At 55.5% G+C, this 23,545-nt stretch overlaps 1 protein-coding gene across 3 annotated transcripts in view; it reads left to right on the top strand.

The window, feature by feature from the left end:
• Positions 1-23,545, top strand: part of LOC123769566 (protein Wnt-5b-like) — a 501,917-nt gene that overhangs the window by 429,844 nt on the left and 48,528 nt on the right. For all 3 annotated transcript variants that reach the window (XM_069308691.1, XM_069308692.1, XM_045760810.2), the window contains one exon: positions 22,994-23,184. In XM_069308691.1, coding sequence (XP_069164792.1) covers positions 23,087-23,184 — 98 coding nt within the window. In that variant the 5' untranslated portion in view covers positions 22,994-23,086. The remainder of the gene's footprint in view (positions 1-22,993; positions 23,185-23,545) is intronic.

Here is a 23,545-nt window from a genome sequence, read left to right as displayed (position 1 = left end):
GTCAAGCTGTGAGTGCGTGTCCTGGCCTCCAGTCAAGCTGTGAGTGCGTGTCCTGGCCTCCAGTCAAGCTGTGAGTGCGTGTCCTTGCCTCCAGTCAAGCTGTGAGTGCGTGTCCTTGCCTCCAGTCAAGCTGTGAGTGCGTGTCCTGCCCCAGTCAAGCTGTGAGTGCGTGTCCTGGCCCCCAGTCAAGCTGTGAGTGCGTGTCCTTGCCTCCAGTCAAGCTGTGAGTGCGTGTCCTGGCCTCCAGTCAAGCTGTGAGTGCGTGTCCTGGCCTCCAGTCAAGCTGTGAGTGCGTGTCCTGGCCTCCAGTCAAGCTGTGAGTGCGTGTCCTGGCCTCCAGTCAAGCTGTGAGTGCGTGTCCTGGCCTCCAGTCAAGCTGTGAGTGCGTGTCCTGGCCTCCAGTCAAGCTGTGAGTGCGTGTCCTGGCCCCCAGTCAAGCTGTGAGTGCGTGTCCTGGCCCCCAGTCAAGCTGTGAGTGCGTGTCCTGGCCCCCAGTCAAGCTGTGAGTGCGTGTCCTGGCCCCCAGTCAAGCTGTGAGTGCGTGTCCTGGCCCCCAGTCAAGCTGTGAGTGCGTGTCCTGGCCCCCAGTCAAGCTGTGAGTGCGTGTCCTGGCCCCCAGTCAAGCTGTGAGTGCGTGTCCTGGCCCCCAGTCAAGCTGTGAGTGCGTGTCCTGGCCCCCTGTCAAGCTGTGAGTGCGTGTCCTGGCCCCCAGTCAAGCTGTGAGTGCGTGTCCTGGCCCCCAGTCAAGCTGTGAGTGCGTGTACTGGCCCCCAGTCAAGCTGTGAGTGCGTGTCCTGGCCCCCAGTCAAGCTGTGAGTGCGTGTCCTTGCCCCCAGTCAAGCTGTGAGTGCGTGTCCTTGCCCCCAGTCAAGCTGTGAGTGCGTGTCCTTGCCCCCAGTCAAGCTGTGAGTGCGTGTCCTTGCCCCCAGTCAAGCTGTGAGTGCGTGTCCTTGCCCCCAGTCAAGCTGTGAGTGCGTGTCCTTGCCCCCAGTCAAGCTGTGAGTGCGTGTCCTTGCCCCCAGTCAAGCTGTGAGTGCGTGTCCTTGCCCCCAGTCAAGCTGTGAGTGCGTGTCCTTGCCCCCAGTCAAGCTGTGAGTGCGTGTCCTGGCCTCCAGTCAAGCTGTGAGTGCGTGTCCTGGCCTCCAGTCAAGCTGTGAGTGCGTGTCCTGGCCTCCAGTCAAGCTGTGAGTGCGTGTCCTGGCCTCCAGTCAAGCTGTGAGTGCGTGTCCTGGCCTCCAGTCAAGCTGTGAGTGCGTGTCCTGGCCTCCAGTCAAGCTGTGAGTGCGTGTCCTGGCCTCCAGTCAAGCTGTGAGTGCGTGTCCTGGCCTCCAGTCAAGCTGTGAGTGCGTGTCCTGGCCTCCAGTCAAGCTGTGAGTGCGTGTCCTGGCCTCCAGTCAAGCTGTGAGTGCGTGTCCTGGCCTCCAGTCAAGCTGTGAGTGCGTGTCCTGGCCTCCAGACAAGCTGTGAGTGCGTGTCCTGGCCTCCAGACAAGCTGTGAGTGCGTGTCCTGGCCTCCAGTCAAGCTGTGAGTGCGTGTCCTGGCCTCCAGTCAAGCTGTGAGTGCGTGTCCTGGCCTCCAGTCAAGCTGTGAGTGCGTGTCCTGGCCTCCAGTCAAGCTGTGAGTGCGTGTCCTGGCCTCCAGTCAAGCTGTGAGTGCGTGTCCTGGCCTCCAGTCAAGCTGTGAGTGCGTGTCCTGGCCTCCAGTCAAGCTGTGAGTGCGTGTCCTGGCCTCCAGTCAAGCTGTGAGTGCGTGTCCTGGCCTCCAGTCAAGCTGTGAGTGCGTGTCCTGGCCTCCAGTCAAGCTGTGAGTGCGTGTCCTGGCCTCCAGTCAAGCTGTGAGTGCGTGTCGTGGCCTCCAGTCAAGCTGTGAGTGCGTGTCCTGGCCTCCAGTCAAGCTGTGAGTGCGTGTCCTGGCCTCCAGTCAAGCTGTGAGTGCGTGTCCTGGCCTCCAGTCAAGCTGTGAGTGCGTGTCCTGGCCTCCAGTCAAGCTGTGAGTGCGTGTCCTGGCCTCCAGTCAAGCTGTGAGTGCGTGTCCTGGCCTCCAGTCAAGCTGTGAGTGCGTGTCCTGGCCTCCAGTCAAGCTGTGAGTGCGTGTCCTGGCCTCCAGTCAAGCTGTGAGTGCGTGTCCTGGCCTCCAGTCAAGCTGTGAGTGCGTGTCCTGGCCTCCAGTCAAGCTGTGAGTGCGTGTCCTGGCCTCCAGTCAAGCTGTGAGTGCGTGTCCTGGCCTCCAGTCAAGCTGTGAGTGCGTGTCCTGGCCTCCAGTCAAGCTGTGAGTGCGTGTCCTGGCCTCCAGTCAAGCTGTGAGTGCGTGTCCTGGCCTCCAGTCAAGCTGTGAGTGCGTGTCCTGGCCCCCAGTCAAGCTGTGAGTGCGTGTCCTGGCCCCCAGTCAAGCTGTGAGTGCGTGTCCTGGCCCCCAGTCAAGCTGTGAGTGCGTGTCCTGGCCCCCAGTCAAGCTGTGAGTGGGTGTCCTGGCCCCCAGTCAAGCTGTGAGTGGGTGTCCTGGCCCCCAGTCAAGCTGTGAGTGGGTGCCCCGGCCCCCAGTCAAGCTGTGAGTGGGTGCCCCGGCCCCCAGTCAAGCTGTGAGTGGGTGCCCCGGCCCCCAGTCAAGCTGTGAGTTGGTGCCCCGGCCCCCAGTCAAGCTGTGAGTGGGTGCCCCGGCCCCCAGTCAAGCTGTGAGTGGGTGCCCCGGCCCCCAGTCAAGCTGTGAGTGGGTGCCCCGGCCCCCAGTCAAGCTGTGAGTGGGTGCCCCGGCCCCCAGTCAAGCTGTGAGTGGGTGCCCCGGCCCCCAGTCAAGCTGTGAGTGGGTGCCCCGGCCCCCAGTCAAGCTGTGAGTGGGTGCCCCGGCCCCCAGTCAAGCTGTGAGTGGGTGCCCCGGCCCCCAGTCAAGCTGTGAGTGGGTGCCCCGGCCCCCAGTCAAGCTGTGAGTGGGTGCCCCGGCCCCCAGTCAAGCTGTGAGTGGGTGTCCCGGCCCCCAGTCAAGCTGTGAGTGCGTGTCCCGGCCCCCAGTCAAGCTGTGAGTGGGTGCCCCGGCCCCCAGTCAAGCTGTGAGTGGGTGCCCCGGCCCCCAGTCAAGCTGTGAGTGGGTGCCCCGGCCCCCAGTCAAGCTGTGAGTGGGTGCCCCGGCCCCCAGTCAAGCTGTGAGTGGGTGCCCCGGCCCCCAGTCAAGCTGTGAGTGGGTGCCCCGGCCCCCAGTCAAGCTGTGAGTGGGTGCCCCGGCCCCCAGTCAAGCTGTGAGTGGGTGCCCCGGCCCCCAGTCAAGCTGTGAGTGGGTGCCCCGGCCCCCAGTCAAGCTGTGAGTGCGTGTCCCGGCCCCCAGTCAAGCTGTGAGTGCGTGTCCCGGCCCCCAGTCAAGCTGTGAGTGGGTGTCCCGGCCCCCAGTCAAGCTGTGAGTGGGTGTCCCGGCCCCCAGTCAAGCTGTGAGTGCGTGTCCCTGCCCCCAGTCAAGCTGTGAGTGGGTGTCCCGGCCCCCATTCAAGCTGTGAGTGGGTGTCCCGGCCCCCAGTCAAGCTGTGAGTGGGTGCCCCGGCCCCCAGTCAAGCTGTGAGTGGGTGCCCCGGCCCCCAGTCAAGCTGTGAGTGGGTGTCCCGGCCCCCAGTCAAGCTGTGAGTGGGTGCCCCGGCCCCCAGTCAAGCTGTGAGTGGGTGCCCCGGCCCCCAGTCAAGCTGTGAGTGGGTGCCCCGGCCCCCAGTCAAGCTGTGAGTGGGTGTCCCGGCCCCCAGTCAAGCTGTGAGTGGGTGTCCCGGCCCCCAGTCAAGCTGTGAGTGGGTGCCCCGGCCCCCAGTCAAGCTGTGAGTGGGTGTCCCGGCCCCCAGTCAAGCTGTGAGTGGGTGTCCCGGCCCCCAGTCAAGCTGTGAGTGGGTGTCCCGGCCCCCAGTCAAGCTGTGAGTGCGTGTCCCGGCCCCCAGTCAAGCTGTGAGTGCGTGTCCCGGCCCCCAGTCAAGCTGTGAGTGCGTGTCCCGGCCCCCAGTCAAGCTGTGAGTGCGTGTCCCGGCCCCCAGTCAAGCTGTGAGTGCGTGTCCCGGCCTCCGGTATAATATTGCCAGTATATAATTTGTATTCGGCGCTAAATCCTCCTTATCATTATATTCCAGTATACATATAACACATTATATTAACATGTCATCACGTCCACATATACACGGGGTCACACGTCTCATCATTCTCTAAAAATGATGACTGTGATGAGTATGATGACATGATGCCTCCCTGACTGGTTCTACAGTACCTCAGCTTGGGTCTCTGCTTTTCTTGTAGTGTCGTGTTCACACTGCTGCTCTCCCGCCCTCCTGGTGCAGGTGGCTGTGGTGTGCACGGATGTTACACCTGCACACTAGTGATTACTCTCTCTCTCTAACAAAGACTGCCACAGACCCCTGAGAGTGGTTGGTCTCACGCAGGGATTACGAGAACACAATAGACGGCATGTTCTTCCTATTATAATGGCTACGAGTGAACAGGTATTCTTAATCTCCACATAGGACGTGAGAGAGAGAGAGACAGACAGACAGAGAGACAGAGAGAGATGTATGTCAGATAGGTATAAAAACGTACATATCTGATACTACACATGGGCCAAATTCCAGAACATATTACCAAAATGATTTCTTCAGAATAGGCCTACTCAAAATTGGCAAATCTTCTAGTTGTTTTCACTCACCTGGATAAATAGGCGAATATGATATTTTATAATATATATAAAACATATATAAACTATAAACTTGTATATTTGTATAAGCTTATGTAAAACCATCACATGAATATGCAATCCAGATATGGAGTTCCCCCAGTTAAGGTAGCAAGGTCGGTCACTCTGAGGGGCTGAGAGAACTCGACCTCACAGTGCTGAAGGATAGAAGAGAAGACATGATAACATATAGTTTATTTATTATGCCCCCCATACCGATCCCGTGGGCGGTGGTGGGGAGGGTCACAGACGCGCACAACGGGTTCAGCAACTTGAGATCCGTGTAGCTAAGCAAGTTATAATTTTGGTAAACCAAGTGAAGCCGTTGGCTAGTAACACACAAGACAACAACAGCAATAGATAGTGTGGTGAGACATGCTTACCGAGAAGGATAAAGAAGTATGTAAGGAAGTAGAGAACAGCCTTCAAGACGTCTACATAATGGAGTCAGCACAGAGTAGACGGGATATACTGGACAGTTAACAAGTCACTGTAGGCCCCGGTCCAGTGTCCCTAGCTGGCGTCCCTAGCTGGCGTCCCTATCTCGCGTCCCTAGCTGGCGTCCCTATCAGGCGTCCCTAGCTGGCGTCCCTATCAGGCGTCCCTAGCTGGCGTCCCTAGCTGGCGTCCCTATCAGGCGTCCCTATCAGGCGTCCCTAGCTGGCGTCCCTAGCAGGCGTCCCTAGCTCGCGTCCCTAGCTCGCGTCTTTAGCTGGCGACCCTAGCACAGTTATGGACAAGCCATAACACAAGCTACGAGGGAAATAATAATGGTTCACTGGCAGGAAAGATATCACGTGACCGAGTTAATATAATGACGGGGAATGCAGAACTGTAGATGTTATATATACAGACTTCGCAAAGGCATTTGACAAATGTGACGATGGAGTGATAGCCCACAAAATGAGGTCAATGGGAATAACTGGTAAAGTAGGACGCTGGATACTCAGTTTTCTGTCAAACAGAACACAAAGAGTAACAGTCAAATAAAATCGAGTCCAAGCGCAGTTAAAAGCTCTGTACCTCAGGGTACAGTCCTTGTACCGCTGCTTTTCCTTATTCTCATATCAGATATAGACAAAAATACAAGTCACAGCTTCGTGTCATCCTTTGCAGATGACACAAAAATCATCATGAAAATTACCTCTGCTGAAGACATAGAAAAATTACAAGCAGACATCAACAAAGTTTTCGACTGGGCAGCAGAAAATAACATGATGTTTAACAGTGATAAATTCCAGGTACTCAGGTACGGCAAAAATGAGGATCTGAAACATAATACAGGGTACAAAACACAATCGAATCTTCCCATAGTAGAAAAACAACATATCAAGGATTTGGGAATAATGATGTCCGACGACCTAACGTTTAGGGAGCATAACCAGGGAGCATAACCAAGCAAATATTGCGTCAGCCAGAATAATGATAGGATGGATTACGAGAACTTTCAAATCCAGGGATCCCATCACAATGGTTGTACTCTTCAAGTCACTTGTGTTGTCCCGTCTTGAGTACTGCTCAGTACTCACTTCCTCCTTCAGAGCAGGAGAGATTGCTGAAATAGAGAGAATACAGAGAATATATACGGCACGCATAGACGAGATAAAGCACCTAAATTATTGGGATCGTCTCAAAGCCCTCCAAATGTACTCACTAGAAAGGAGACGAGAGAGATACCAAATAATATACACATGGAAAATACTGGAGGGCCAGGTACCAAATCTACACGGTAAAATAACAACATACTGGAATGAACGATATGGAAGAAAATGCAGAATAGAACCAGTGAAGAGCAGAGGTGCCATAGGCACAATCAGAGAACACTGTATAAACATCAGAGGTCTACGGTTGTTCAACATCCTCCCAGCGACTATAAGAAATATTGCCGGAACAACCGTGGACATCTTCAAGAGGAAACTAGACTGTTTTCTAAACGAAGTTCCGGACCAACCGGGCTGTGGTGGGTATGTGGGCCTGCGGGCCGCTCCAAGCAACAGCCTGGTGGACCAAACTCTCACAAGTCAAGCCTGGCCTCGGGCCGGGCTTAGGGAGTAGACGAACTCCCAGAACACCATCAAGCAGGGGGAGGGGGAATCTTACCTCACGGACTTGACTGAATTCTTGCCATGAGAGTATGCTGAGGGTGTTCATGGTTGGGTGGGGAAGGGGGGGGGGTTGTTCCTCGTACCTGTCCAGGTCTACTGGTGGACTGTCTCACCATACAGGCTACTGGTGGACTGTCTCACCATACAGGCTACTGGTGGACTGTCTCACCATACAGGCTACTGGTGGACTGTCTCACCATACAGGCTACTGGTGGACTGTCTCACCATACAGGCTACTGGTGGACTGTCTCACCATACAGGCTACTGGTGGACTGTCTCACCATACAGGCTACTGGTGGACTGTCTCACCATACAGGCTACTGGTGGACCACCTCACCATACAGGCTACTGGTGGACCACCTCACCATACAGGCTACTGGTGGACTGTCTCACCATACAGGCTACTGGTGGACTGTCTCACCATACAGGCTACTGGTGGACTGTCTCACCATACAGGCTACTGGTGGACTGTCTCACCATACAGGCTACTGGTGGACTGTCTCACCATACAGGCTACTGGTGGACTGTCTCACCATACAGGCTACTGGTGGACTGTCTCACCATACAGGCTACTGGTGGACTGTCTCACCATACAGGCTACTGGTGGACTGTCTCACCATACAGGCTACTGGTGGACTGTCTCACCATACAGGCTACTGGTGGACTGTCTCACCATACAGGCTACTGGTGGACTGTCTCACCATACAGGCTACTGGTGGACTGTCTCACCATACAGGCTACTGGTGGACTGTCTCACCATACAGGCTACTGGTGGACTGTCTCACCATACAGGCTACTGGTGGACTGTCTCACCATACAGGCTACTGGTGGACTGTCTCACCATACAGGCTACTGGTGGACTGTCTCACCATACAGGCTACTGGTGGACTGTCTCACCATACAGGCTACTGGTGGACTGTCTCACCATACAGGCTACTGGTGGACTGTCTCACCATACAGGCTACTGGTGGACTGTCTCACCATACAGGCTACTGGTGGACTGTCTCACCATACAGGCCACTGGTGGACTGTCTCACCATACAGGCTACTGGTGGACTGTCTCACCATACAGGCTACTGGTGGACTGTCTCACCATACAGGCTACTGGTGGACTGTCTCACCATACAGGCTACTGGTGGACTGTCTCACCATACAGGCTACTGGTGGACTGTCTCACCATACAGGCTACTGGTGGACTGTCTCACCATACAGGCTACTGGTGGACTGTCTCACCATACAGCCCACTGGTGGACTGTCTCACCATACAGGCCACTGGTGGACTGTCTCACCATACAGGCCACTGGTGGACTGTCTCACCATACAGCCCACTGGTGGACTGTCTCACCATACAGGCCACTGGTGGACTGTCTCACCATACAGGCCGCTGGTGGACCGCCTCACCATACAGGCAACTGGTGGACTGTCTCACCATACAGGCCGCTGGTGGACTGTCTCACCATACAGGCCGCTGGTGGACTGTCTCACCATACAGGCCACTGGTGGACCGCCTCACCATACAGGCAACTGGTTGACCGTCTCACCATACAGGCCGCTGGTGGACCGTCTCACCATACAGGCCGCTGGTGGACTGTCTCACCATACAGGCCACTGGTGGACCGCCTCACCATACAGGCAACTGGTTGACTGTCTCACCATACAGGCCGCTGGTGGACTGTCTCACCATACAGGCCACTGGTGGACCGCCTCACCATACAGGCAATGGTTGTTAATAGTTCGAGGTCTGTTAGTAAATCCACCCATTGTCAGAGAAAGGGTTACCATGCGATGATTTCGGGGCTCAGCGTTCCCGCGGCCCGGTCCTCGACCAGGCCTCTTGGTTGCTGAACTGGTCAACCAGGCTGTCGGACGTATGAATCGCACAGTCTGGTAGATCAGGATGTTATAGAATTTTTTTTTAGTGTTTAAGTGTAGTGTTACAACTTATTGCTCCCCCCCCCCCTCCCCCTGTTCGTCAACGGTTTAAGTGTAACTAACGGGGAAGAAACAGAAGGCATTATGATGTGTCACTTGCTTAGCTGATTGGGGTTCGATTCCCGAGCCCCAGTTATGTGTGTGTGTAACCACCTCCACCCACGGGGCGGCCATGGGGTCCACAACACACGGAATAGGTATAGGGGGTACATATTAAATGACTAAAATTTATGCTAAACCACCTATCAGTGGGGTTGAGTACATATACATATTTTGACCTAGAGATAATATGGAGAGTTATGCAGGGAACACTTGACGAACTTCAGAAGTGGAGAAACAAATGGGTGTTAGAAATCAATCCTAACAAGTGTAAGGTAATAAGAATGGGAAAGAGGGAGAGCACAGGTCTACCTTGTCTCGGGTAGAGGGAACTACGCCATAAAGGGAAGACAACTATAAGAATCTGAAGAGAAAATGACCTAGTTGAAAAATACCTAAAATTGCCCGAAACGCTACGCGTACTAGTGGCTTTAGGTGTTGTATGTCCCAGCTCTATCTATAAGTCCAACATTATGTTTGTAACTCAATTATGTATGTACTTTACTGAATATAATTTACTTAGAATTGTTAATAACATTACCTCTTCCCTCATACTGTCAGTGTAGACCATTCACACTCCCTCATACTGTCAGTGTAGACCATTAACACTCCCTCATGCTGTCAGTGTAGACCATTAACTCTCCCTCATACTGTCAGTGTAGACCATTCACACTCCCTCATACTGTCAGTGTAGACCATTAACTCTCCCTCATAGTGTCAGTGTAGACCATTCACACTCCCTCATACTGTCAGTGTAGACCATTAACTCTCCCTCATACTGTCAGTGTAGACCATTAACTCTCCCTCATACTGTCAGTGTAGACCATTAACTCTCCCTCATACTGTCAGTGTAGACCATTAACTCCTCCCACATACTGTCAGTGTAGACCATTAACTTTCCCTCATGCTGTCAGTGTAGACCATTAACTCTCCCTCATACTGTCAGGGTAGACCATTAACTCTCCCTCATACTGTGAGTGTAGACCATTAACTCTCCCTCATACTGTGAGTGTAGACTATTAACTCCTCCCACATACTGTCAGTATAGACCATTAACTCTCCCTCATGCTGTCAGTGTAGACCATTAACTCCTCCCACATACTGTCAGTGTAGACCATTAACTCTCCCTCATGCTGTCAGTGTAGACCATTAACTCTCCCTCATACTGTCAGGGTAGACCATTAACTCTCCCTCATACTGTCAGTGTAGACCATTAACTCTCCCTCATACTGTCAGTGTAGACCATTAACTCTCCCTCATACTGTCAGTGTAGACCATTAACTCTCCCTCATACTGTCAGTGTAGACCATTAACTCTCCCTCATACTATCAGTGTAGACCATTAATTCTCCCTCATACTGTCAGTGTAGACCATTAACTCTCCCTCATACTGTCAGTGTAGACCATTAACTCTCCCTCATACTATCAGTGTAGACCATTAATTCTCCCTCATACTGTCAGTGTAGATCATTAACTCTCCCTCATACTGTCAGTGTAGATCATTAACTCTCCCTCATGCTGTGAGTGTAGACCATTAACTCTCCCTCATACTGTCAGTGTAAACCATTAACTCTCCCTCCCTCATACTACCAGTGTAGACCATTAACTCCTCATACTGTCAGTGTAAACTTCAAGCGTCAGAGAGAGAGGAAGACCTGGGGGTTGATATCACGCCAGACCTGTCCCCTGAAGCTCATATCAAGAGGATAACATCAGCGGCATATGCCAGATTGGCCAAGATACGAACGGCCTTTAGAAACTTGTGTAAGGAATCATTCAGAACTTTGTTTACCACATATGTCAGACCAATCCTGGAGTATGCGGCTCCAGCATGTAGTCCATATCTAGTCAAGTATAAGACTAAACTGGAAAAGGGTCAAAGGTTTGCCACCAGACTAGTACCCGAACTGAGAGATGTATCTCCTCTTGTGATACTTCTCTCATCATCTTGGGCGCATGACAGCTGAGTGGACAGCGCGTCGGATTCGTAGTCCTGAGGTTCCGAGTTCGATCCCCGGTGGAGGCGGAGACAAATGGGCAAAAAAGTTACTTTCACTCTGATGCCCCTGTTACCTAGCAGTAAATAGGTACCTGGGAGTTAGCTGCTACGGGCTGCTTCCTGGGGATGTGTAACAAAAAGGAGGCCTGGTCGAGGACCGGGCCACGGGGACGCTAAGCCCCGAAATAATCTCCAGATAATCGTGGTATCATGTGAGTAAGATGATACAGTACTGTAGTGTACTCACCTAATTGTGCTTGCTTGGGTTGTGCTCTGGCTCTTTGGTCCCGCCTCTCAACTGTCAATCAACTGGTGTACAGGTTCCTGAGCCTACTGGGCTCTATCATATCTACACTTGAAACTGTGTATGGAGTCAGCCTCCACCACATCACTGCCTAATGCATTCCATTTGTCTACTACTCTGACACTGAAAAAATTCTTTCTAACGCCTCTATGGCTCATTTGGGCACTCAATTTCCACCTGTGTCCTGTATCCATACGTATCGATACAAGTGTATGGATATACAAGTGTATGCACATGTATGGATACAAGTGTGTATCCTTGCCTGTGTCCCGGAGCCAGCACAGTGTCGGGCTGTCCTCGGGGGCTCCTCGCTCTTCCACTGTCTTGACTCACGCTCCAGGTTCCCTTCATTAAAAAATTAAAGATTTCCTAATAAATGGAAATAAAATACAAATTTACATCTCTATTTTGACAGTAGTTCTTTGAGTGCAATTAACACAATGGTTGCACTTATGGAAAGCCTACCTTGCGGTTATCTTGTGAGGATTTCGCGGCTCAACGGTCCCGCGGCCCGGTCGTCGACAGGCCTCCTGGTTGCTGGACTGGTCAACTAGGCTGTTGGACGCGGCTGCTTGCAGCCTGACGTATGAGTCACAGCCTGGTTGAACAGGTATCCTTTGGAGGTGTTTGTCAAGTTCTCTCTTGAACACTGTGAGGGGTCGGCCAGTTATGTCCCTTATGTGTAGTGGAAGCGTGTTGAACAGTCTCGGGCCTCTGATGTTGATAGAGTTCTCTCTCAGAGTACCTGTTGCACCTCTGCTTTTCAACGGGGGTATTCTGCACATCCTGCCATGCCTCCTGGTCTCATGTGATGTTATTTGTGTGTGCAGGTTTGGGACCAGCCCCTCTAATGTCTTCTAGGTGTAAATTATTATGTATCTCTCCTGCGTGCACTACAGAGAATGTAGATTTAGGCTCTTTAGTCGGTCCCAATAGTTTATATGTTTTACTGAGTGGATTCTAGCAGTAAAGGATCTCTGCACGCTCTCCAGGTCAGCAATTTCTCCAGCTTTGAAAGGTGCTGTCATTGTGCAGCAGTACTCCACTCTAGAGAGCATTAGCGTCTTGAAAAGTGTCATCATCGGTATAGCATCTCTAGTGTGAAAAGTTCTTGTTATCCAACCTGTCATTTTTCTTGCAGTTGTGACGGCTACTTTATTGTGTTCTTTAAAGGTAAGGTCTTCCGACATGAGTACACCCAGATCCTTTACATTGCCTTTTCGTTCTATGTTATGATTTGCCTGAGTTTTGTACGTGGTTTCTGTTTTTATATTTTAATTTTTTCCGTAGCGCATGAGCTGGAACTTATCTTCGTTAAACACCATATTATTTTCTGTAGTCCATAGAAAGACCTGATCTACATCTGATTGGAGGTTCGCCGTGTCCTCTATGTTGCCTACTCTCATGAAGATCCTAGTGTCATCTGCAAAGGATGATACAGTACTATAGGTTGTGTCCTTGTCTATGTCCGATATGAGGATGAGAAAAAGTACTGGAGCAAGCACAGTACCCTGGGGGACTGAGCTCTTCACGGTTGATGGGCTGGATTTTATTTTGTTGACTATTATACATTGGGTTCTGTTAGTCAGGAAATTGTAGATCCATCTGCCTATTTTTCCGGTAATTCCTTTTGAACGCATTTTATGTTCAATAACACCATATCTTGAGGTTATCTTGATGATTTCGGGGCTTTTAGTGTCCTCGCGGCCCGGTCCTCGACCAGGCCTCCACCCCCAGGAAGCAGCCCGTGACAGCTGACTAACACCCAGGTACCTATTTTACTGCTAGGTAACAGGGGCATAGGGTGAAAGAAACTCTGCCCATTGTTTCTCGCCGGCGCCTGGGATCGAACCCAGGACCACAGGATCATAAGTCCAGCGTGCTGTCCGCTCGGCCGACCGGCTCCATGGTCACATTTGTTAAAGGCTTTTGCGAAATGCAGACGAGGAGTCACAATAACGTGGCTGAAATATGTTGACCAAACCACACACTAGAAAGTGAAGGGATGACGACGTTTCGGTCCGTCCTGGACCATTCTCAAGTCGATTTTGCGAAATCTTATGATGATCTGAATATGAAACGCTGATGTAAATTACAATAGCGTTTTGTTTGTCTTCCATGGCATCCAGTGTCATGTCATAGTGGTCCAGCAACTGTGATGTCGTGCGCCCTGCCCCGTGCTGGCGTGCCCCGTGCTGTCGTGCGCCCTGCCCCGTGCTGGCATGCCCCGTGCTGTCGTGCCCCGTGTTGTCGTGCGCCCTGCCCCGTGCTGGCGTGCCCCGTGCTGTCGTGCGCCCTGTCCCGTGCTGGCGTGCGCCCTGCCCCGTGCTGGCGTGCGCCCTGCCCCGTGCTGGCGTGCCCCGTGCTGTCGTGCGCCCTGCCCCGTGCTGGCGTGCGCCCTGCCCCGTGCTGGCATGCCCCGTGCTGTCGTGCGCCCTGCCCCGTGCTGTCGTGCGCCCTGCCCCGTGCTGGCGTGCGCCTTGCCCCGTGCTGGCGTGCGCCCTGCCCCGTGCTGGCGTGCGCTCTGCCCCGTGCTGGCGTGCCCTGTGCTGGCGTGGGCACGGTTCACCATGTGACAGCGAGGGCCCGCGGGGTCCCCCCCAGAACTCATGGTTGGGTTTTTACACGTTTACTGTTGCGAAGCGGCGGCAGGTTTCATAACATGATAAAATCTTCGAATGTCGATGATACTCATTTTTGTAAACAAATCAAAACATGGCTTAAGGCAGAGCCCAAGCTCTTGGAACCCGCCTCGCTGTGTGACCTTCCTCAGACCAGTTACAGCAGCCATTGTGTGTTTTTACAGAACGTGTTCGAACTACGGTTAGAGACGGGATTCGAACACAGGATGTGAAGCACCTTTCGAAAACGTCTACGAACAAGCGGCCGGGGCCCAGGAGCTGAATCTGTCATCTTACTGGGGCCGGACGGGGAAGTCGTCTAAATTGGGTTGACTTGTGTTCCAAGATGTGGGACTGTATGTCGTCCTCTGTTGTTGTTGTTGATAAGTCATCCAACAAGTACAGTGGCTTTATATGTAACAAAAACAACAATAGCGAATGTTGATCATTGCACGAACTAGTGGCCAGTCAGGGGGAGTGTGGAGAGTCAGGGGGAGTGTGGAGAGTCAGGGGGAGTGTGGAGAGTCAAGGGGAGTGTGGAGAGTCAGGGGGAGTGTGGAGAGTCAGGGGGAGTGTGGAGAGTCAGGGGGAGTGTGGAGAGTCAGGGGGAGTGTGGAGAGTCAGGGGGAGTGTGGAGAGTCAAGGGGAGTGTGGAGAGTCAGGGGGAGTGTGGAGAGTCAGGGGGAGTGTGGAGAGTCAGGGGGAGTGTGGAGAGTCAGGGGAGTGTGGAGAGTCAGGGGAGTGTGGAGAGTCAGGGAGGGCATCAGGGGAGTGAGGAGAGTCAAGGGAGGGCATCAGGGGAGTGTGGAGAGTCATGGGAGGGCATCAGGGGAGTGTGGAGAGTCAGGGGAGGCATCAGGGGAGTGTGGAGAGTCAGGGGAGGCATCAGGGGAGTGTGGAGAGTCAGGGGAGGCATCAGGGGAGTGTGGAGAGTCAGGGGAGGCATCAGGGGAGTGTGGAGAGTCAGGGGAGGGCATCAGGGGAGTGTGGAGAGTCAGGGGAGGGCAACAGAGGAGTGTGCAGAGTCAGGGGAGGGCATCAGGGGAGTGTGGAGAGTCAAGGGAGGGCATCAGGGGAGTGTGGAGAGTCAGGGGAGGGCAACAGGGGAGTGTGGAGAGTCGGGGGAGGGTGGAGAGTCAGGTGAGGGCACCAGGGGAGTGTGGAGAGTCAGGGGAGGGCATCAGGGGAGTGTGGAGAGTCAGGTGAGGGCATCAGGGAAGTGTGGAGAGTCAAGGGAGGGCATCAGGGAAGTGTGGAGAGTCAGGGGAAGCATCAGGGGAGTGTGGAGAGTCAGGGGAAGCATCAGGGGAGTGTGGAGAGTCAGGGGAGGGCACCAGGGAAGTGTGGAGAGTCAGGTGAGGGCATCAGGGGAGTGTGGAGAGTCAGGGGAGGGCAACAGGGGAGTGTGGAGAGTCAGGGGAGGGCATAAAGGGACTGTGTAGAGTCAGGGGAGGGCATCAGGGGAGTGTGGAGTGTCAGGGGAGGGCATCAGGGGAGTGTGGAGAGTCAGATGAGGGCATCAGGGGAGTGTGGAGAGTCAGGGGAGGGCATCAGGGGAGTGTGGAGAATCAGGTGAGGGCATCAGGGGAGTGTGGAGAGTCAGGTGAGGGCATCAGGGGAGTGTGGAGAGTCAGGTGAGGGCATCAGGGGAGTGTGGAGAGTCAGGTGAGGGCATCAGGGGAGTGTGGAGAGTCAGGTGAGGGCATCAGGGGAGTGTGGAGAGTCAGAGGAGCGCATCAGGTGAGTGTGGAGAGTCAGGGGAGGGCAACAGGGGAGTGTGGAGAGTCAGGGGAGGGCAACAGGGAAGTGTGGAGAGTCAGGTGAGGGCATCAGGGGAGTGTGGAGAGTCAGGGGAGTGCATCAGGGGAGTGTGGAGAGTCAGGGGAGGGCATCAGGAGAGTGTGAAGAGTCAGGGGAGGGCATCAGGAGAGTGTGAAGAGTCAGGGGAGGGCATCAGGGGAGTGTGGAGAGTCAGGTGAGGGCATCAGGGAAGTGTGGAGAGTCAAGGGAGGGCATCAGGGGAGTGTGGAGAGTCAGGGGAAGCATCAGGGGAGTGTGGAGAGTCAGGGGAGGGCATCAGGGGAGTGTGGAGAGTCAGGTGAGGGCATCAGGGGAGTGTGGAGAGTCAGGGGAGGGCATCAAGGGAGTGTGGAGTGTCAGGGGAGGGCATCAGGGGAGTGTGGAGAGTCAGGGGAGGGCAACAGGGGAGTGTGGAGAGTCAGGGGAGGGCATCAGGGGAGTGTGGAGAGTCAGGGGAGGGCAACAGGGGAGTGTGGAGAGTCAGGGGAGGGCATCAGGGGAGTGTGGAGAGTCAGGGGAGGGCAACAGGGGAGTGTGGAGAGTCAGGGGAGGGCAACAGAGGAGTGTGGAGAGTCAGGGGAGGGCATCAGGGGAGTGTGGAGAGTCAGGGGAGGGCAACAGGGGAGTGTGGAGAGTCAGGGGAGGGCATCAGGGGAGTGTCGAGAGTCAGGGGAGGGCATCAGGGGAGTGTGGAGAGTCAGGTGAGGGCATCAGAGGAGTGTGAAGAGGCAGGGGAGGGCATCAGGGGAGTGTGGAGAGTCAGGGGAGGGCATCAGGGGAGTATGGAGAGTCAGGGGAGGGCATCAGGGGAGTGTGGAGAGTCAGGGGAGGGCATCAGGGGAGTGTGGAGAGTCGGGGGAGGGCATCAGGGGAGTGTGGAGAGTCGGGGGAGGGCATCAGGGGAGTGTGGAGAGTCGGGGGAGGGCATCAGGGGAGTGTGGAGAGTCAGGGGAGGGCATCAGGGGAGTGTGGAGTGTCTTGGGAGGGCATCAGGGGAGTGTGGAGTGTCAGGGGAGGGCATCAGGGGAGTGTGGAGAGTCAGGGGAGGGCATCAGGGGAGTGTGGAGAGTCAGGGGAGGGCATCAGGGGAGTGTGGAGAGTCAGGGGAGGGCATCAGGGGAGTGTGGAGAGTCAGGGGAGGGCATCAGGGGAGTGTGGAGAGTCAGGGGAGGGCATCAGGGGAGTGTGGAGAGTCAGGGGAGGGCATCAGGGGGGAGTGGAGAGTCAGGGAGGGCATCAGGGGAGTGGGGAGAGTCAGTGGAGGGCATCAGGTCAAGTGTAAGGTAAAAGCTCTTCAACAGGAAGTAAACATTGGGGCAGGACCGTCCATTAGAGCACGACAAGTGTAGTGCACCAGCCGCGCCACAGCTGCATGTGTCGTGTAATGCACGAGAGATACGTGCAGCGGTGACCTTGGACCCTCCCTGTCAACCCTCCCTAGCCAGGCCTCCCTGACCACCCTCCCTAGCCAGGCCTCCCTGGCCACCCTCCCTTGCCAGGCCTCCCTGACCACCCTCCCTAGCCAGGCCTCCCTGACCACCCTCCCTAGCCAGGCCTCCCTGACCACCCTCCCTAGCCAGGCCTCCCTGACAACCCTCCCTAGCCAGGCCTCCTTGACAACCCTCCCTAGCCAGGCCTCCCTGACAACCCTCCCTAGCCAGGCCTCCCTGACCACCCTCCCTAGCCAGGCCTCCCTGACCACCCTCCCTAGCCAGGCCTCCCTGACCACCCTCCCTAGCCAGGCCTCCCTGACAACCCTCCCTAGCCAGGCCTCCTTGACAACCCTCCCTAGCCAGGCCTCCCTGACAACCCTCCCTAGCCAGGCCTCCCTGACCACCCTCCCTAGCCAGGCCTCCCTGACCACCCTCCCTAGCCAGGCCTCCCTGACCACCCTCCCTAGCCAGGCCTCCCTGACAACCCTCCCTAGCCAGGCCTCCTTGACAACCCTCCCTAGCCAGGCCTCCCTGACAACCCTCCCTAGCCAGGCCTCCCTGACCACCCTCCCTAGCCAGGCCTCCCTGTCAACCCTCCCTAGCCAGGCCTCCCTGACCACCCTCCCTAGCCAGGCCTCCCTGACCACCCTCCCTAGCCAGGCCTCCCTGTCAACCCTCCCTAGCCAGGCCTCCCTGACAACCCTCCCTAGCCAGGCCTCCTTGACAACCCTCCCTAGCCAGGCCTCCCTGACAACCCTCCCTAGCCAGGCCTCCCTGACCACCCTCCCTAGCCAGGCCTCCCTGTCAACCCTCCCTAGCCAGGCCTCCCTGACAACCCTCCCTAGCCAGGCCTCCCTGACGACCCTCCCTAGCCAGGCCTCCCTAGCCACGCCTCCCTGACAACCCTCCCTAGCCACGCCTCCCTGACGACCCTCCCTAGCCAGGCCTCCCTGACAACCCCTCCCTGGCCAGGCCTCCCTGACAACCCCTCCCTGGCCAGGCCTCCCTGACGACCCTCCCTAGCCAGGCCTCCCTGACAACCCCTCCCTGGCCAGGCCTCCCTGACGACCCTCCCTAGCCAGGCCTCCCTGACAACCCCTCCCTGGCCAGGCCTCCCTGACAACCCCTCCCTGGCCAGGCCTCCCTGACAACCCCTCCCTGGCCAGGCCTCCCTGACAACCCCTCCCTGGCTAGGCCTCCCTGACGACCCTCCCTAGCCAGGCCTCCCTGACAACCCCTCCCTGGCCAGGCCTCCCTGACAACCCCTCCCTGGCCAGGCCTCCCTGACAACCCCTCCCTGGCCAGGCCTCCCTGACGACCCTCCCTAGCCAGGCCTCCCTGACAACCCCTCCCTGGCCAGGCCTCCCTGACGACCCTCCCTGGCCAGGCCTCCCTGACAACCCTCCCTGGCCAGGCCTCCCTGACGACCCTCCCTAGCCAGGCCTCCCTGACAACCCTCCCTAGCCAGGCCTCCCTGACAACCCTCCCTAGCCAGGCCTCCCTGACAACCCTCCCTAGCCAGGCCTCCCTGACAACCCTCCCTAGCCAGGCCTCCCTGACGACCCTCCCTAGCCAGGCCTCCCTGACGACCCTCCCTAGCCAGGCCTCCCTGACAACCCCTTCCTGGCCATGCCTCCCTGACGACCCTCCCTAGCCAGGCCTCCCTGACAACTCCTCCCTGGCCAGGCCTCCCTGACAACCCCTCCCTGGCCAGGCCTCCATGACGACCCTTCCTAGCCAGGCCTCCCTGACAACCCTCCCTGGCCAGGCCTCCCTGACGACCCTCCCTAGCCAGGCCTCCCTGACAACCCCTCCCTGGCCAGGCCTCCCTGACGACCCTCCCTAGCCAGGCCTCCCTGACGACCCTCCCTAGCCAGGCCTCCCTGACAACCCTCCCTGGCCAGGCCTCCCTGACGACCCTCCCTAGCCAGGCCTCCCTGACAACCCCTCCCTGGCCAGGCCTCCCTGACGACCCTCCCTAGCCAGGCCTCCCTGACGACCCTCCCTAGCCAGGCCTCCCTGACGACCCTCCCTAGCCAGGCCTCCCTGACAACCCTCCCTGGCCAGGCCTCCCTGACGACCCTCCCTAGCCAGGCCTCCCTGACGACCCTCCCTGGCCAGGCCTCCCTGACAACCCTCCCTGGCCAGGCCTCCCTGACGACCCTCCCTAGCGAGGCCTCCCTGACGACCCTCCCTAGCGAGGCCTCCCTGACAACCCCTCCCTGGCCAGGCCTCCCTGACGACCCTCCCTAGCCAGGCCTCCCTGACAACCCTCCTTAGCCAGGCCTCCCTGACAGCCCTCCCTAGCCAGGCCTCCCTGACGACCCTCCCTGGCCAGGCCTCCCTGACAATCCTCCCTGGCCAGGCCTCCCTGACGACCCTCCCTAGCGAGGCCTCCCTGACAACCCCTCCCTGGCCAGGCCTCCCTGACGACCCTCCCTAGCCAGGCCTCCCTTATAGCCCTCCCTAGCCAGGCCTCCCTTATAGCCCTCCCTAGCCAGGCCTCCCTTATAGCCCTCCCTAGCCAGGCCTCCCTGACAACCCTCCCTAGCCAGGCCTCCCTGACAACCCTCCCTAGCCAGGCTTCCCTGACAACCCTCCCTAGCGAGGCCTCCCTGACAACCCTCCCTAGCCAGGCCTCCTAGCCAGGCCTCCCTGACAACCCTCCCTAGCCAGGCCTCCCTGACAACCCTCCCTAGCCAGGCCTCCCTGACAACCCTCCCTAGCCAGGCCTCCCTGACAACCCTCCCTAGCCAGGCCTCCCTGACAACCCTCCCTAGCGAGGCCTCCCTGACAACCCTCCCTAGCGAGGCCTCCCTGACAACCCTCCCTAGCGAGGCCTCCCTGACAACCCTCCCTAGCGAGGCCTCCCTGACAACCCTCCCTAGCCAGGCCTCCCTGACAACCCTCCCTAGCCAGGCCTCCTAGGAGACGGCCCTCCCTAGCCAGGCCTCCCTGACAACCCTCCCTAGCCAGGCCTCCCTGACAACCCTCCCTAGCCAGGCCTCCTAGGAGACGGCCCTCCCAGCTCACCCAGCTTCGGGGTGAAGGAAAAAAAATCACCGTTCAAGAACGAGGTTTTCCTTGAGCGGAGTTTTTCTCCACATTCCAGCGCCACCTGCTGCTGCTCCTCTGTCAATTTTCCTACCAGGTTATTGTCACCAGGCCTATGTTTTTCTGCTCTGTTCTCCGGTATCCGGCCCCTCCCCTCCGGTATCCGGCTGTCGGATGACGTTGGTTACATTTTCCTATTCTCTTCCAAATTGGGTCTTGAATTTGATCTGTTCTCTACCAGATCAAATTTGTACTCCGTGGAAGACCTGGTTTACTGGTATACCCATGGGAAGACCTGGTTTACCGGTAAACTATTGCTTTTTACAGTTAGTGAGGATCACCTAGCCAGTAGCGAGGGGTGTTCGCGCGCTCACCCATCCAGTTACTGGGTACACACCGCGCGATTATCCCTAGTGAATGATCTACCTTGAGGTTACCTTGAGGTGCTTCCGGGGCTTAGCGTCCCCACGGCCCGGTCCCCGATCAGGCCTCCTGGTTGCTGGGCTGGTCAACCAGGCTGTTGGACGCGGCTGCTCACAGCCTGACGTATGAGTCACAGCCTGGTTGATCCGGTATCCTTTGGAGGTGCTTATGAAGTTCTCTCTTGAACACTGTGAGGGGTCGGCCAGTTATGTCCCTTATGTGTAGTGGAAGTGTGTTGAACAGTCTCGGGCCTCTGATGTTGATAGTTCTCTCTTGAACACTGTGAGGGGTCGGCCAGTTATGTCCCTTATGTGTAGTGGAAGCGTGTTGAACAGTCTCGGACCTCTGATGTTGATAGTTCTCTCTTGAACACTGTGAGGGGTCGTTCAGTTATGTCCCTTATGTGTAGTGGAAGCGTGTTGAACAGTCTCGGGCCTCTGATGTTGATAGTTCTCTCTTGAACACTGTGAGGGGTCGGCCAGTTATGTCCCTTATGTGTAGCGGAAGCGTGTTGAACAGTCTCGGGCCTCTGATGTTGATAGTTCTCTCTTGAACACTGTGAGGGGTCGGCCAGTTATGTCCCTTATGTGTAGTGGAAGCGTGTTGAACAGTCTCGGACCTCTGATGTTGATAGTTCTCTCTTGAACACTGTGAGGGGTCGGCCAGTTATATCCCTTATGTGTAGTGGAAGCGTGTTGAACAGTCTCGGACCTCTGATGTTGATAGTTCTCTCTTGAACACTGTGAGGGGTCGGCCAGTTATGTCCCTTATGTGTAGTAGAAGCGTGTTGAACAGTCTCGGGCCTCTGATGTTGATATGTGACGGGCACATATCTCTCATGGACTTATTACGTCATAAAAGAGACGTTGCTTTCTTGCAGATAAAGGTGCAGTGATTTCTTCACCGCTATATTTGGAGTTCTTGGGTCCGGCGGTGTTGCAGGTGTGGTGTAGGGGTTGCAGGTGTGGTGTAGTAGTGCGTGGGGCCAGCTCGTCCTCAAAACATTGGGGGAAGGGGAACTATCAGGGGAAAGCGCCAAGCCATTCCGAATACATATGCCACTGGGAAGGGGGGTTATCTTGAGATGGTTATCTTGAGATGATTTCGGGGCTTTGGTGTCCACGCGGCCCGGTCCTAGACCAGGACTCCATCCCCCAGGAAGCAGCCCGTGACAGTTGACTAACACCCAGGTACCTATTTTACTGCTAGGTAACAGGAGCATAGGGTGAAAGAAACTCTGCTCATTGTTTCTCGCCGGCGCCTGGGATCGAACCCGGGACCACAGGATCACAAGTCCAGCGTGCTGTCCGCTCGGCCGACCGGCTCCCAAACTAGATAAGTTTGGATAGGATAGGGGGGTCAGGATAAGGATTTGGGATGGGTTGGAGGAAGAGGAATGGTGTTCAGCCACTTGTGGACGGTCGGGGGATTGAACGTCGACCTGCATGAAGCGAGACCGTCGCTCTACCGTCCAGCCCAAGTGGTTGAGCTTTGTGAAAGAGAAAACACGCACTCCCTTGAACATTATCTTGTAGAATGTCCCATATTGATCCTGTGAGCGGTAGTTTATTGTGCACCCCATACTCGTCCTGTGAGCAGTAGTTTATTGTGCACCCCATACTCGTCCTGTGAGCGGTAGTTTGTGCACCCCATACTCGTCCTGTGAGCGGTAGTTTATTGTGCACCCCATACTCATCCTGTGAGCAGTAGTTTATTGTGCACCCCATACTCATCCTGTGAGCGGTAGTTTATTGTGCACCCCATACTCGTCCTGTGAGCGGTAGCGCAAAAAGCATTACAGAGGGCACAAAAGGTCTTTATCAGACCTCAACGGAGATTATTACATAAACAATTTTATCTATCCTTCACACCTTATAAAGATGTTTTGCCATTTCATACAATGTGAGTTTAGATGTATCTCTAAATGGCTCAATTTGATCACAGTCCAAGATATAATGCTCAAGTGTGTGTCCCTGTCTTTGTCCACACACTTTACACTTTACTTCATCTAGATCCCTATACAAGCCGAACAGCCAGAGATACTTGTAGCCAAGTCTTATACGAGCTATGACAACATCTGTTAGTCTCCTGGTGTTGATACTTGCCCATGATATACTGGGGGCCAGATTCACGAAGCTGTTACGCAGGTACTTACGAACGTGTACATCTTTTCTCAATCTTTGGCGGTTTTGTTTACATATATGAAACAGTTTACAAACATGAAAATTTCACAATCAACTGTTGTTGTTGTTATAAACAGCTTCCTGGTGCTTCGGAGATCATTAAATGCCTAATAATTATAAACAAAGCCGCCAAAAATTGAGAAAAGATGTACACGTTCGTAAGTACTTGCGTAACTGCTTCGTGAATCTGGCCCCAGGTCCTGTACCGAAGATCTACCATGTAATGCAACAGTTTTGTAATATATGTGATGTAATTATAACTCCTTTATTAATATATGTGATGTAATTATAACTCCTTTATTAATATATGTGATGTAATTATAACTCCTTTATTAATATATTTGTTCTGTTGGGCAGGCATGAACGCGGGCGGCGGCGGCGGGCGGCGCGGGTGCTGGTGAAGCAGGCGGCGCTGGAGGCGTGTGTGGGGGCAGCGGGTACTGCAGCAAGATGGGAGGCCTGGCGCTCCTGCACCTGCTACTGGCGGCTCTGGGGGCTCTCCTCTGCCTCGCCACCCCAGTCCTCGCCAGACTCGTCGGCTCCTGGATGTGAGTACTCGCTCCCGTACTCCTGTAGTACTCGTCCTGCTCACCCACTTCCTTGTCAACACCTCTAACCAGTACCTGGAATATTTTCCAAAGCTTCTGCTTTATATATAGGGTCCTTGTTGTGATTGGTTTCTTTATGCCACAGCTTAGGATCTGGAACTTGTCATTGAAACTAACCTTGTTTTCTGTGGCCCATTGAACGACATCGTGTTTACCAGTTTGGTGGTCTGCTGTGTTCTCAATATTGTCTACTCGTAAGAACCTCCTGGTGTCATAGTCACCGTTTCAGCAGCCAGCTGGTGCAGGGGTCGTGGCACGGTCAGCAGCCAGCTGGTGCAGGGGTCGTGGCACGGTCAGCAGC

This window comes from Procambarus clarkii, chromosome 63 (genome assembly GCF_040958095.1).
Source record: "Procambarus clarkii isolate CNS0578487 chromosome 63, FALCON_Pclarkii_2.0, whole genome shotgun sequence".
Classification (NCBI taxonomy): domain Eukaryota; kingdom Metazoa; phylum Arthropoda; class Malacostraca; order Decapoda; family Cambaridae; genus Procambarus; species Procambarus clarkii.
Note: the sequence above shows the minus strand (reverse complement) of the source record. Positions and strands in the feature narration are given on the sequence as shown.